At 38.1% G+C, this 15,264-nt stretch overlaps 1 protein-coding gene and 1 long non-coding RNA gene across 4 annotated transcripts in view; one reads left to right on the plus strand and one right to left on the minus strand.

Moving 5' to 3' along the window:
- ntrk2a (neurotrophic tyrosine kinase, receptor, type 2a) overlaps positions 1 to 15,264 on the plus strand; it is a 106,781-nt gene that overhangs the window by 23,151 nt on the left and 68,366 nt on the right. For both annotated transcript variants that reach the window (XM_017042958.1, XM_008336700.2), the window contains exons 6-13: positions 6,746 to 6,879; positions 8,582 to 8,714; positions 8,803 to 8,874; positions 9,055 to 9,285; positions 10,315 to 10,341; positions 10,518 to 10,529; positions 11,228 to 11,265; positions 11,395 to 11,494. In XM_017042958.1, the coding sequence (XP_016898447.1) occupies positions 6,746 to 6,879; positions 8,582 to 8,714; positions 8,803 to 8,874; positions 9,055 to 9,285; positions 10,315 to 10,341; positions 10,518 to 10,529; positions 11,228 to 11,265; positions 11,395 to 11,494 (747 nt within the window). The remainder of the gene's footprint in view (positions 1 to 6,745; positions 6,880 to 8,581; positions 8,715 to 8,802; positions 8,875 to 9,054; positions 9,286 to 10,314; positions 10,342 to 10,517; positions 10,530 to 11,227; positions 11,266 to 11,394; positions 11,495 to 15,264) is intronic.
- LOC103398168 (uncharacterized) lies at positions 1,462 to 5,174 on the minus strand. Of its 2 annotated transcripts, none has more exons than XR_523480.3 (7): positions 5,128 to 5,174; positions 4,641 to 4,741; positions 4,341 to 4,485; positions 2,606 to 2,956; positions 2,289 to 2,475; positions 2,001 to 2,167; positions 1,462 to 1,497 (listed from the first exon to the last, which is right to left on the minus strand). It is a non-coding gene; the product is annotated as an uncharacterized LOC103398168 (long non-coding RNA). The 2 variants fall into 2 exon arrangements; XR_003048911.1 differs by having other exon boundaries at positions 1,463 to 1,493.

The following is a 15,264-nucleotide window of genomic DNA, read 5'->3' on the forward strand; positions in this document are numbered from 1 at the left end:
CTTGATTTTATACACAACTTGCCAGGCCAAGGGATTAGGACACCTGATTCTGATCATTTGAATGGGTGAGCGAATACTTTTGGTAATATAGTGTATATGGATGTAGTGAGGGAGGACATGCAGATAGTTGGAGTCAGAGGAGAAGATACAGAAAAAGGGACAAAGCCGAAAGAAAAAGAAGAAGAAGTTTTAAGATTAAATCAAATCCATATTCTTTTTACATCCTCTGTATGAAAAACTGTCAAAAGATGAATATTCATAAGCGCTGAGTTTATCTTTGGAGACAGATTTCATAAAATAAAGTATATACTTCCAATCTTATAGATATCATGTTTGGATCCTAGTGGATTTGCATCTTCAAAATCATCACAGAATATCTGTATTTGGAGAGTTTGTTTTATTTAGAGAAGAGGGGGTGATCTTTAAAATAACTCCCATCACAGAAATCTTTATAAAACTTAGTATTTTCATAGGGTGCAAAATATGATTTAAAAGCTCTGTTGTTGAATACAAACTTCAGCATTTCCAACAGAGGAATGTACACAGATTTGTCTGTCACAGGAACCTGATCGTATGTGCCAGTGGTTCGATTCCTTCTGGTGTTATACCTCACCCCTAGAGCGACCTCAACAGGTTCTACAAGACCCAGTTTCTCACTGAAATGGTTTTTCCATTTTGTCTCAGTGTTCAGTTTGCTAAATGGATTTTCAAGGATTCATCAAATTTTGTTCTTATGTCCTCAACATTGGGGAGCAATTTTACAACATCATCTTTCACATTTGAATCTAGATCCTCTACAAACTTCTCCATATTTTCAACAGTCTTTATGACATTAGTAACCACACCACAGCTTAGGAGTTTTGCAATAAGGGATGCACACATTTCTTGGGTATGTTGCCTAGTCTCATTACAGCTTTGAGAATTCACTGGTTGCTCTGAAATTAAAGCTGACATCGTTTGCTGATAAGATACATCAACTGAGGGAGTGACAGATTCATTATCAATTTGAACTAGACTATGGAAGGACTATGCTTGGAATGGAAATGTTTCCTGAATCCAGAAAAAGGGGAAAATCTCTGACGGCCTCCATTCTGGTCACACACCAAATGAAACTTTTTGCCGGGAATAAAGGCATGTGTAAGTTTGAGATGATGCACCAACTGCTGGATGGTGACAAACGTAGACTGGCAAACAAAGCAGTTATACATCACAAGGTGAGTTGAGGAGCTTTGCCCTGAGGTCCTTGACTCTGGGAGTTTCATGAGAAAGCCCCACATCAATATTACAGATGGTGGTTTGCACAAATGTGTACAGGCTGTTTAAGGCCTGGTCATAGGAGATGCCAGACACATAATGTGTCTTGAACAGTTCATCAAAGGCTGACAGGGAAGACCTGGCCTTGCAGGGAAGGAGCTCCCCAACCATTGCAATGTATCATGGATGTTTTTTCTTGTGGGGCTGGGCTGGACCAGAGTGCTCTCGTAGGCTTCGACCTGACTGCAAGATAACACAAAAGTATTACTACACTATACATCTTTTTTTTATGGATAAGTCAGACAGAAATCTGTTAGCACAGTTGGAGGATAACTTAAAAAAAAAGAAAGAAAATAAAATATATTTGTTAATTGCTATTTATTATATTATAAAAATGTTTTTATGTATTGCTAATTATATTTATAAATTTATTGTATAAATGTGTTTGTATTTATTGCTATTTATATTTATACATTAGTTGTGGAACAGTTTGTCTAAATAGGGGAATTATGGAAGAACAGATTAAGTAAACCCTCTTAACTATATTCTTAGATCCAGATATTTCCTGACTGAGATTTACTGAATCTAGTATGTTGTTGTGCTATCCCATCGTGTGAAAATCCACTTGGTTAAGTTCCTTTGTATCAAGAGAAATGATAATTGGTCAAAACATTCATTTTTTTTGGAATGTGGATTCCCCTCGTTGATATTGGATGGTTTCAAAATGGAAATCAGGATACACTGACCTTATGAAACTTCACTACGTGATCCACAGCTTCCGGGATATTGATCTTCATGGCTCCCTTCTTTCCACTTGGTGGCAGGAGGTAGACCAGCAGGAGAACTGAGGCCATGTCACTATCCCAACATGAGAAGAGGGGAGGAGAAACTCTGATTTCAGCATGTGATGCACCTGACAAATCAATATAAACATTCATAAGGCTCTTGAATTTTATCACCACAACCACGTCAGTCAACACACTAAGACAACATTTGAAATGGTGGGCAGATGGGCATTCATTTATGTCAATTACCTGGGACCTCCTTATCCCCATCCTCATCAGGGTTCTTGTCTGCAGACTAAATGACATAGTCAAGCTGGGAGGTCTTACTGAGTTTTTTGGCTTGCTCAATGATTTTCACCTTCAGGAGTGTACCCCATTTCTCCAAGAATTTTGATGAAGTCTCTGCTCCAAACTACAGCTCAAAGTCTTGTGGAACCTAAAGAGGAGGAAGTGCAAGTGCATGTGTACTTGATGGTGGTGGCAATGGAAGGAAGTTACCACTTTCATCTTTACAAAGCTGTTATTAAAGGAAAAAAACATTATCATCCTAATTAATGTGAACTTACAAAGCCTTTTGTGTCAAGGAATCTTGGGAAAACTGTAAGCACTGTGCTGCATCGCTCTGGATCATGGATCAACTTCTGTCTGTGCTGGAAGGTTGTTCTCATTTTCATGAAGATCTGTTCTTTATCTGTGGTGTGTTTCAATAGAGTTATGGCCTCGCAGCACTGGTCTCCCTCCAGCTGTTGGTCTTTAGTCACTTCCCTCTCCAACTCCAACTCCAACTCTGATCCGCTGCTGTCTGAGGTTTGAGAGCTCCTTCTCCGAACTTTACTGCTACTGCTGAGTTCTCGCTGTGTGTTTTTAAGCTTCCAGAAAATGTAGCCCTCATTGCTATCGGCATCAAAGAAATGCTCCTAAAACAAGGTTAAAAATAAATTAAGAAATGTAAGCATGGTTAGATGCCTGGTGAAAGGAACTATAAGATGAAAATACATCAAAACATTATTAATTTATCAACAAATTTAAAAAACAAATGTTGAGCTTAACACAGTCCTGAATTGTCATTTTCAAGAATGTTAATTGCTCCCTTGCTCTTTTAACTGCTCATTAAAATACAGTGGTATGAAAAGGTTTGGGCACCCCTGATCATTTTCAAGATTTTTCTTTATGTATCATTGGTTGTTCGGAACAGCAATTTCAATTAAATATATCATATAGCAAACAAACACAGTGATATTTAAGAAGTGAAATGAAGTTCATAGGATTTACAGAAAGCGCGCAATAATTACTTAAACAAAAGTAGGCAGGTGCATAAATTTGGGCACCCTTGTTGTTTTCTTGATTTGAATACCTTTTTGGTATTATTATTGGAAGACCAAAAATGTTTTGGTAAGATCATTGACCCTTGACCTACATACACAGGTGAAGCTAATCATGAGAAAGGGTATTTAAGGTGGCCAGTTGCAAGTTGTTCTCCCCTTTGCATCTTCTCTGAAGACTGGCAACATGAGAGCCTCAAAACAACTGTCAAATGACCTGAAAACAAAGATTGTTTAACACCATGGTTTAGGGGAAGGATACAAAAAGCTAGCTCAGAGATTTCAGCTGTCAGTTTTCACTGTGAGGAACATAGTGAGGAAATGGAAGACCACAGGCACAGTTCTAGTTAAGGCCCGTAGTGGCAGTCCAAGAAAAATTATCTTGTCAAAAAGCTACCCTCTTAGTTCCTTAGGGACATAAATGTCCTCTATAAACAACTGCTCTAAATATATATTAGACAGATATTTCACAAAAATCTGGTGAACGCTTTGTTAAACTGCCAATAAAGGTATTAATAATCAAAGAAAAAATACAAAATTTTGTACTTTTGAAAAGAACTGAGGTTGACTGAAAGATCTATGTCTATCTGATATACATTTAGAGCTTTAATTTTATAGAGGACATTTATGTCCTTAAGGGCCTAAGAGGGTGCCTTTTTGGGTATTATTATTTTATGTAAATTTGTTTACATGAAATTAAGTTTCCTGGACAAAAATCATGCCATTTGAGGTCATACAGTGAAAGCTATGGCCAAAAAAATGAGTGATTTTTTTTAAGGTGCAGCCAAGTCATACCTCCCCTTCTGCATTTTTTGAATCTTTGAAATTAGCATTCTGACCCATTAAAGAAGTGCTAAAAAGCCAAAAGCCAATCCTGCCCAACTGAATCTAATAATTTTTGTGTAGTTAAGTCAATTTCAATGGTCACATGATAATACTGTAACCTTGCAAAGTACAATTTGATCACATGACCGCTTACCAGTGACTGAAAGTGTCAACAATCGTCCACAGGATGTCTGTTTTTTCCTCCAGAATGTCACTGAAGACCTCTTCATTGACCTCTGTTCCAGTGTCATCCAGTAAATATATGTCTTTTTCAGTGGGTATACTCAACTTCATTTTAGCTTTGAATACAGAGAAAAAAATTAAATGAAGTTTGGGCATTATTGTTCATCTTACTACCACCACAGACACAAGATAAAGTGGGAAAACAAGTGCATTGCCCAAAGACACAATATGGCTATGGTTTAGGCTACAAGAAGCAGACACATTAACTTACCCTCCTTAAGAAATTCCGAGTGTGGGGCTCCATTTAGTTTGACGTACTTCTTCTTTCCTTTGTACTGTACTTTGAACCGCATTGCTGTAGACCTTCCACAGCTATATACAAAAAAACAACAACATACAATTAGTGCACAGTTACCCACTAGCAACGTAAATTTGGGCGGGAGTCGGAAACTTTGAAGTAGCTTCGGTAAAGCTTGCCATCGGGATAGATTCGCTTATTTTAATAGAGCTCAAAAACGAATTCTGTTTTTCTTTGTCAAAAAACCTGCTTAACCGTACTAACATTACAAACACAATATTGATTCTGATAAATTAAACATTTGCAGTGAATTTCAGCTGATATAACAAGTTAACTAAACTACATTAAAACCATGTTTGCCACCTTAATGTCTAACCGTTAAGGTTTTTAGTTATTTACGGATTGAAACGTGAAAAAAATATTCCATGCATTATTTATTCACTTTAGTTTCTTAGCCTACCTGCAGCCCTACCAGGCTGTTGAAGCAGACGTCGGTTAGTGTCGTTGAGATGTGGGCTCAGAACATGTGACTGGATTCAACCAATGAGAGGGCGTGGAGCGCTGATGACAAAATCGAAACCACTCCTGGTGCGGCTGGGAAAGACTCAATCAAGAAATAAACTCTCGGGGAGTCTATCATTAAATAAAATAAACACTACAATAACTCTACACTAACACGGCATAGAAAGAACACCAGAGAGAGATTATGGTGCAACCTGAAAAGTGTACTTTGTGCCCATTTACACCAAAGTGTAAAATTTTCTACTCTCGTCATCAAAACTCTGGGATTTTAACACTCTGGCATTTGCTTGTATTTTTTTAGAGGGCACCACGCTCATATTTATCGACAATTTTATGCTTAAATTCCATGGTCATCATGCGTTTCGCAAATATAGAGAAAATCACATAAATAACACAAACACAATACGGAAGACTCGCGAGAGAACTCGAATCTCGAAATACTCATATGTCTAGACACTCGTATCTTGAGGTTCCACTGTAAATCACAAAAATTAGTGTTGGCTAATATTAACATTTATGTCTAAATTTACTTTCAATGAATTGAAAAGATAAACAGAATTATGTTTTAAGAAATAATCTGCCCTGGTCTTCAAATAATCTGCCCTGGTGCGCGTGTGTGTAAAGTGTTTGGATGTCCTGATAGTCACAGTCTGTTAAAGATATATGGTCGTGATATGGCAGCTGGCCTGCCATCACTGAAATGAATGGTTTTTAGTGCAGTGGTTGACTGGGTTGCTGTAGTGATAAGTGGGTTGCCCTGGTGATAAGCGATATGCTGATGAACAGGAGAGGCTAGAAGAGGTCAGAGGCAAAAAAGTGTTGCTTCGTTAAAAAATCAGCCAGGATTTATCTGTGCTAACTGTTAATAGGTTCTCCATTTATTGGTTTTCTCCTCTTTCTCTTCTATCCTCACATTTTCTCACCTCTCCTCTTCTCTTTTCTTCTATGCTCTTCTCTCCTCTCCTTCCCTCACCTTTTCTGCTTGTCTTCTCATCAACAGTGACATTCACGAGACTCTGATTGAGTGCGATTGGTCATGCTGAGGTCACCTCATGGTCGGCTGGACCACACACACACACAGACACACAGTATTTCCAATTGCTGTTTTTTGTTTTTGCTTTTATGGAGGATGCAGACTCAGACTCCATCCAATCAATTTTGTATCCATGCAGCTGAAGACATGTACTTGTAATCAGTGTTACCATCGCAGTTTGTAAACCTTCTCTCTGTTCTGTTTGATTGGTTCTAAGTGTGCTTGAATGCAATGTGGTGTGTGTGTTTGCGAAAAAAAGAAAAGAAAAAAAGAGTCCTATTCAGGGTTTGTCTCTCGTCTCTGGTGGTTGTTAAGGGGCTGTGTGTTCCTGCTCTTCCACTCTTATTTTTGAGTTTGAAACGTGCTCTGTGTTTTAACAGAAGAGCCAAGAGTTGGTGGTGAATCTTAAGTTTCCTTACCCTAACCCTTTTCAATCCATCATTAAATCCTCCTCCTTCTCTGTTCTCCTCATCCTCATGTCCTCCTCCTACTTTTTTCCCCGCCTCCCTTTGGTTGTTTGTAGTGTTACCCACGGCAACACTTAGCCCACCCAAAGTGACGATAATGGAGGGAGACAACGTGCAGCTGACCTGTACCACAGCGGGAGTGCCCTCACCTGAACTGATATGGGACATGTCATTATTCACTAACTATGTGGTAAGATCACACACACACACACACACACACACACACACACACTTGTTTTCTGTTGTTTTCCCCTAAATCCAAACAGCAGCAGTTTAGACCTGCTGTCTTTAGTAGTTTCTGGTCTCCAAATGGTTTCTCCCTGTAGAAACATTCAGCTACTATGTCACCCATATACAAGTTAGTTTGTGCAGTAAAGCATGATGAAATTACAGTTCAGTTTATACCTGCAGCAACTCACTGGTTCCAATTTTTTGCACATTTATTGATTTATTAGCATAAACAACAAGCAGTTTTATTAGGCACACCGTCTTAATCTTAGTTCTTCATCAAGTCCTACTTTTCAGTCTTATTTATTGTCACAGTGTTTAAAATGGTCTTGGGCACAGAACATAAACAGCTGAAGATTGGGAAAATGGCATAATTAATAAGTGATGAAAAATCAGATGGTCAGAGTCTTGAGACTAGTCCAGTAGAAGATGCATGGCTGGAGCACTTTGCAGAACTGTAGGCAGGCTTAACTTGGCAGGCGCTAGAGACTCTAACCTAGGGACAGAGTATGGTATAAACAGACGGGGATTGTGACGCAAAAGAACGAAAAAACAAAAACAAAAAACAAACAGACAAAGTGTTTGTTGGCAAATATAAGGTCTTGTTAATTGGGTACTACTGAGTAGATTCAATACAAGTCCCAAGAAAAGAAAAGAAAAACATGAAAATGTCCTAATTTGGTAAATCACTCAAACTTTTAACTTTTAAACTACAACCTTTTTTGTAACTTACCAAAACATATTTATTTTTTCTTTTGTTTTTGTGGGGCAGTAAAACAATACTGTAATGTGATTAAAGGTTAGCTGTTAGCTGTTAATTATTACAAATTAATTATATTAATTAATTATAACTAATCGTAATTAATCATGATCACAATTAATCGTGAACGATCACCAATATTGACAGTATTCAACATTCCTAAATATGATAAAACCTTGTCATGTGGTATAATACATTGCTAAAGTACATAGTACAAATTTTGTATTTGTGACCAATCTAAAAAAAAAAATCCAAAATATAATTGGTGGATATGAGTTACTGCTGTGCATCTTGTAGAGCAGTTGCTTTAAAAACTTCAGTGATTGTCATAGCAAAATGAATCAGTCTACTGTCCCATGTACAGTGCACTTTTCCTTGTGCTAAATACGCATGGTAGAACGTTATGTCAATTAATCTTCACAAATTAATAAACACATAACCAACATTAATGAAGGTTCAGATACGTCGCATCTTAGAAGAAGTGCCATCTTCTTTGGTGTTAGGGTTGTTTTTGGGAATAGTTTTGGCTGTTTAGTTCAGGGATCACCGACCTGAGAGCTATGTACTTCAATGGCACTTAGTAATACGAAGAGCTACTTGTTTGATACAGACTTCCCGAACAAAGTAATAATAATCAGTTCTGGGACGTACAATAGTAGAGACTCCTCTTACCATTGTCATTGGGATCATTTGAATATCATTACAGGTGTAACTGATTCAAACAGCACAGTAACAATACAATCTTTGACCCTTTTGTTGACTAGTTTTTAGTAGTAGTAGTCCACGGGCACCACATTGGTGACCCCTGGTTTAGTTAGACCTGAAGCAGGAAAACACTGATTGTCATAGACTGACTGCTCATCTCTGATTGGTCGTTTGTGCGTTTGTGTTTCAACAACCTCAGATTGAGACATCCGGCCAGATTTCAGTCCTGCGACTTTCCAATCTGTCATCCTCGGACCACAACAGCAAGATCAGCTGCATAGCAGAGAACATTGTGGGAGACAGAGAAACCTCTCTGTTGCTGGACATACTGTGTAGGTTTTACTGCGTCAGAGATAAATGGCATGCTCTTTAAACAGTTCGTTATCACATTTTCATGCTCGTGTTTTCTTTCCCACTCAGTTCCTCCTAAAATCACCAAGTTGAGCGATGCCATCTCAGACCATCACTGGTGCATCCCCTTCAGCGTGTCAGGTAAGAGAGGCATTAAGATGATAAAGTCCCATTAATTTCTACTAATTGGACATGCTCAGTACGAAGTGTGTCACAGCGTGTGTTGAAATACAGCAATTAGTACGGAAACAAAGCACAGTGACTGACGGTGAACGCGACCTTGAGGAGAAACGCCCTTCTCTTCTGTCTCCCGTATTCCAGGGAACCCTCAGCCAGAACTGCAGTGGTATCGGAACGATGTGGAAGTGACAGAGGGGCAGTACATTATGACCATGATCCATGACATCACAGAGAGGGAGTACCACGGTTGTCTGCAGTTGGACAGTCCCACACACATTAACAACGGCAGGTACAGGCTGGTGGCTAAAAATAGATATGGCACTGACAAAAAGGAGGTGGATGCACACTTCATGGGGGAGCCATGGGGTAAAGGTGAGTTCTAACACAATTTCACACAAAATAGATTCCCATACATTATAGCCCACGTGTACACATTTCTGCTAGAAATGTTAAGACCAGACACTAAATGTAGAGCTTATTTAAGTTAACATTTTCTAATGTTGTTTAATGCTTATTTCTAATCATATTAACACTTCATTTTACAGCATGTATATACATTGTGCATAACCCATAGTAGTCTTAGTTATAAAGTCATGTATACAAGAAACAAAAAGGTTTAAATTATTTTGATGCTTTTAATGATGCTTTAAATCAGTGGATTAAAGTTAAAAGTTAGACTTTAAGCTGTTCCATTTAGACTCAGCCAAAAAACATTCTCAATACACTGAAGGGACACAGACTGTAACCAGTTATAGACAGAAAATGTATCTAAAGTCCAGAAATGAGTGAGAACTATTATCAAAAACACTCAAAACTCAAAACATCCTGCAATGAGTACCTCTAAGAAATACGTTCTCTCTAGAGCAGGGTTGAACTCATTTTGGTTCACAGGCCACCATCAACTTAATTAAATGTCAAGTCGGCCGGACCAGTACATTCATAATATGCAAACAAGTACAAGTATATTAGATATTTATTATCACATATTAATATTTAATGAAATATAATGATAACAAACATTAAGTGTTTTTATTATTTATTTTCAAAATTCATCAAGCGGGCCGGATTGGACATCCTTGCGGGCAGACTTTAGCCCGCAGGTTGTATGTTGGACACCCCACTCTAGATGCTCATAAAGTGTGTTATTTACTTATTATTTATTGGTTATTATAATTATGAATGAATGTTTGAGAGCTTCACCAATGAAATTTAGATAGCCATGGCTTGGGAGACTGCAAAAGGTTTTGTCAAAAGTTTCTCCATAAACTGTTTAAAAGCTTTTGCTTTCTATTTTGCATGGAAGTAATTGGAAATATCTCAAAACAACAGAATTACTACAGTCTTCACCCAGTGTACACAAACAGTAATACAGTTTTTTTTTTTTTTTATTGTGATCATTAGGTTTTGGAACTGAGCCCTACTACTACGGTGAGTGAGATAAACGACAACTGATCAATTATTTGGAATCAAATAGACACTGATGATAACCTGATATGGTACAGAGGTGTGATGCTCTGACCAGTGTGTTTTTGCTAATAATTTTTTTCTTGTGTAAAAGCTAATTATTTGTTGTTTCTTTCTCCAAAATCTCCCCCTACCTGCAGATGTGAGCACAGGTACAACCTTTATTTGTCTTTTATACTCACTGACAGATTAATCCATTGAGAATTCATTGGTTTTCTGTCAGTACTAGTTGATGTCAGTACTAGTTGACATTTTTTACACAAAAATGTGCCAAACCTTTAGTGATTTAGTGTTATTACTGTCTCTCTGTTCGACGTACACTGTTAGACACTGAGGATATGAGAGATCAGGTGTTCATTTGGTTCCGGGCCACAGAAGGGCACATTGAAAACATGTACTTCAGTTTACTTCATTCAAAAAGAATCCAGTTATATCTCTTTACTTTTTTCATTCAAAGATAATCTATTAATGTTTCAAAACAACAGGTCATTCAGACTATGATACTGACAGAATACAACATCTTTCAGACTAGATGTTTTATTTTGAAAATTTAATGATACTGCAACGAGGGCGCAATATTATCGGTCTGCATACTGGCCGACCGGACCTTGGTACAAAACACGGTTGGAGACTGCCGTGATAGATGATTAAGTATCAAAGACCTCTGGCCTTTGAATTGTATGTAAACAACACACCATATATAATCAATTTATGGCTTGTTTGTTCTGGTCAGTATTTCTCTATGAAACACATTGTGTTATGTTACATATGCTATTCTGATCTTATCAAATCATACTTCACTGGTTCAGTGTCTCTTCTCCTCTGATAATCTCTGCTCTGTGTCTGTTAGATGGTCCTCCAAGTGAACCACCTGAGGACAGAGTTGCAGTAAGTCGTGCTTCACACTTATTTTACATCAGCTATAATTGTAATTGAACAAGTGTGAAAAGGCAGCCTGAGGTTGTTTTTTTGTTTGTTTGTTTATTTTAACCTACACTTTCCGTTTACATCCTGCAGGTGTACGTGGTTGTAGGTATCGCTGCTGTAGCCTTCGCAGGTTTCCTCCTGATGTTGGTTATTCTCAAGTTCGGAGGGAACTCCAAATTTGGCATCAAAGGTAAGAATGGAAACTTTGATATTAATCCTGCAGAGCCACCATTTGTCCGATTTTGTTTTTACTTGTACTTTAAAGTCTATGTGAAGTGGAATATGTAAAGGCTGCTGTGTTAGCTCAAGTAACATTATTCGCATGTACCTTCTACCTCACCTTATTGTCCTAGTCTAACCCTGTCTGCTCTCTTGCTTTGGGAAGACTGAGTGATGGAAAGTTTCCGTGCACTTTGCATGAATGTTGTTTGTTGTATATTTGATTTGAAGGTCAACATGGAAGGATTCATGGATATTAGCAAACTAAAATATTTATCCCTTTTTCAGCTACTAGAGAAAAGTTAAAATGTGTAATAAGAGAAATCATAGGAAGCCTTGAGATGCTACACATTACAGTAATCAGCAGATAGGTACTATAACCATTTTTATAAAATATATGATACATATATAAATAAATAATTTACGAAAAAGCATAGTCTAAAACAATAGTGTCAAACATATATACCTCGCTGGCCCAAGCCCCCACCGGGCCAACATTACACATACACACAGATAAATATACAAACACAATGTCTCCTGTTTACCTAATCTTATTCTGGCATCAGACTAACCAGGTAGAAACAGCTTTACCTCATTACTCTGTGAACTTACACCCGCCACTGACCAACTCACATTTAAATCTATTTCTCTTATTCTTTGTCAATTGTTTGAATGATTTTCAATGGTCACATTCAGTCGATAGCTTGAGAACTGTGAGTCTTTTCCTCTCGTTTCCTGTGCTGTCTTTTCACAATGAGACATTGAGCCATGTGAAAAAAAATTAGCAGAGGAGACGAGTAAATAAAAAATAAATTAATTACAGAGGGAACAGGATGTACTGATAGCCTCTAACAAGTCTTTGGCACTTGGGATCAATGAAGGGGAGGTATCGGAGCTGAGGCTCTGCCGATAATGGTGCTTGATGACCTGGTGAGACTGATGCAGCTTATTTAGGCTTTCATTAGTGGGACGTGAATGTATACCTGTGAGTAGAGAAGACAAAACAGTGCAGCTGATAATAACACCATGATTTTAGTATGTGACACGGAACATTTTGTTGCAGAGAAAAAGTGCTTCATTGGACGTGAATGTGTTTGCAGGTGTAACCGGCAACTTTGCTGTGTGTCGTACGCATGTCACCTCTCAGTGACGTTGAATGTATAAGGTTCACTGCATGATCAGAACAAATCACTGCTGCAACCATAATTTAATGTTGATTAATTGATTGAATTAATTGATTGAAATTGATAGAACTTACTAATGTCATAACACAACGCTGTGAGCACACAACAGTATACTAGGAGTAAAACAACAGAATACATGGCTCAGCACCGGGGTGTTTGGTTGGACCAGAGTTGTACCAAAGCCAGGGATCGAGAACCACAAGTGGTTAGAGTAGCCAAAAATTGTACTTTAATAAAAGTACTTTTACGTCAGAATAATATTCCTCAAGTAGAAGTAAAAAGAAGTCATTCAAATAATTACTTGAGTAAGAGTAAAAAAGTAATTGGTGAAAAACTCGAGGACAAGAACACGTTCCTATTGTTCAATACAAATAGACCATCTGTGACCAGAACAGCACAGAAAGCCATTGATCGGAACAGTCACCTCCTCTCCCCGCTCTGTGTCACCGTCATACTTAAATGTCTGCTACCATTTTCTCCACAAGCTTCTTATGTGATAAAAACCTATTGTAGCCTTTGAAAGAGCTGTGCATTTTACTTACAAACCTCATTCACAATTTGAAGTGTAGTTGGCATGTCTACGGTCCAGACAGTGAATTCAGGGAGAAAGCCGTCACGAGTGTTGGCATATATGAATCTCAATTAATATTGAATTACATTTGGAATACATGTAAAGAAGTGAGGCATCCTTAATTGATGAATACCCAGAAGAGGTAGTATTTCACTTCACCAGGGAGGACTAGATCTGTTTACGTCCAATGTTCTCAGCTCAGATTTGATTTAGTAGAAAATTTGGACGAACAAATGCAGACGTAAAGATTAAATTTGTGAACGTTTGATGTGTGTGGGTCTGTATGTGAGTTTGTGTGTGTGTGTATGGAGGTGCCATATTTTTTTGGAGGGATTGATTTATTGCCCCTGTGAGAGGGTGAGTTGATGACAGATGGAGTAGCTACAGTACTATATACAATGTCTGTGTGTGTATGTGTGTGTGTGTGTATGTGGGTGGTCTCCTATCTCTTCAGACGTAAATGACTTTTCTCCACTGGAAATAATGCATCTTATTGCTCTCTGTTCCCACTATGTCTTGACCTACTTACAATTGTGTATGTTTGTTTTGGTTCAGCACATGTCTGCATCATATTACATTTTAGTCCTTCTGAATCCCCAGCTCTGTTTCACCATCTCACTGACAGCATCTCTCTCTCTCTCTCTCTCTCTCTCCATGTGCAAATAAGTCCAGATGTATGTGCCTAGCATGTTGACGTGGGGCGAGTGTTGAAAGACACTGAGAGATAATGGCGTCACTATAGACTGCAGAGTCAAATAGAGAGTTCAGGTTGCTGTGACTAAAACAACAGCAACAGCAGCAGCAGTAGTAGCAGTACTGCACACAACCACAGTGTTAATTTGACCATCCTCCCTCCAACCTCCACAGTATGCGGTGACAACGATGACTCATAAAAACAGTAATTGAACATCAGCTGCAGTTTTAAACTTCCTGAAAAAGGCAACAACAAATACAATGACAGAGTGCTACTTTGTGGCACTGTAAACAAACAAACAAACAAAGAAATGTGTTTCACATAAAAAGATATTTCAGTGTATTGCAGGTAGATATATCATATTGCACATTAAAGCCTTTTTGGAAAAAACAAAAACAAATGTTTCATTATCTTTAAGAAAAAAAAAGTTGTTTCCGTTGTTGTCAACAAAAGGTGCCAAACTCATGGTCATGGATTTTTTGAAAATGTGACATCATTTCTACGTATAAATGTTGTGATCTTATCTTTTATGTTCATTTGTTGAATGAGTTAAATGTCAAACATGCAAAATTGTAATCACTAACATTAAAGAGAGAAATAGAAAGAGAGAGACAGAGAGAGAGAAAGGAGGGAACTTGGCTGAAGCTCCAAATATTCCAGGAGAATATCTGCAAACACAGCAGACTTGTGTTTATTTTCTACTCTAGTTAAGACATTTTTTGCAAGGAAAAGTGAGGCTGTCTGGGTTCAATAACATTAGATACTTTTGACCCAAAGCTGCAGGGACTCTGTGCTTGATTTAACTCCTGTGGCATCACAGAGTCCAGCCTCTCCGAGCCGTTATTAGCTGGATGGTGGCTGGAGGTGCAACAGACCGAGACACAGAGTTTGGAGGCCACACATTAGATTTGTGCTGTAATGTAACAGTTGTGCTATCTGAAAGAGCAGGAGTTTCACATAGATACAGAGGGTGTTCTTAAAAGGCTTTCTTTTAACTTCTGATCACAGACAGTGAGGATGTTTCAGAGAAGGAAAAAACAACAAAACAAAACTAAACCTCCTGGACTTAAGACGCAGTTAATGTCAATCTGTGTCTAACAACTTGATCCAACATAGTTGCCGGCACTCAATCAATATTTATACCTACTGCATTAATCTATGCTCGTCTCATCAATAACACAGGGGCAGCATCTGGTACAGGTTACCTCCACACAAACACATTGCCGCTTCTGCACCCACACCCATTGTGTTAAAACAACTTCACACTTTACTTTCCTTGATAATTGTCAGTA

The sequence above is a fragment of the Cynoglossus semilaevis genome, chromosome Z, assembly GCF_000523025.1.
Source record: "Cynoglossus semilaevis isolate Cse_v1.0 chromosome Z, Cse_v1.0, whole genome shotgun sequence".
Lineage (NCBI taxonomy): Eukaryota > Metazoa > Chordata > Actinopteri > Pleuronectiformes > Cynoglossidae > Cynoglossus > Cynoglossus semilaevis.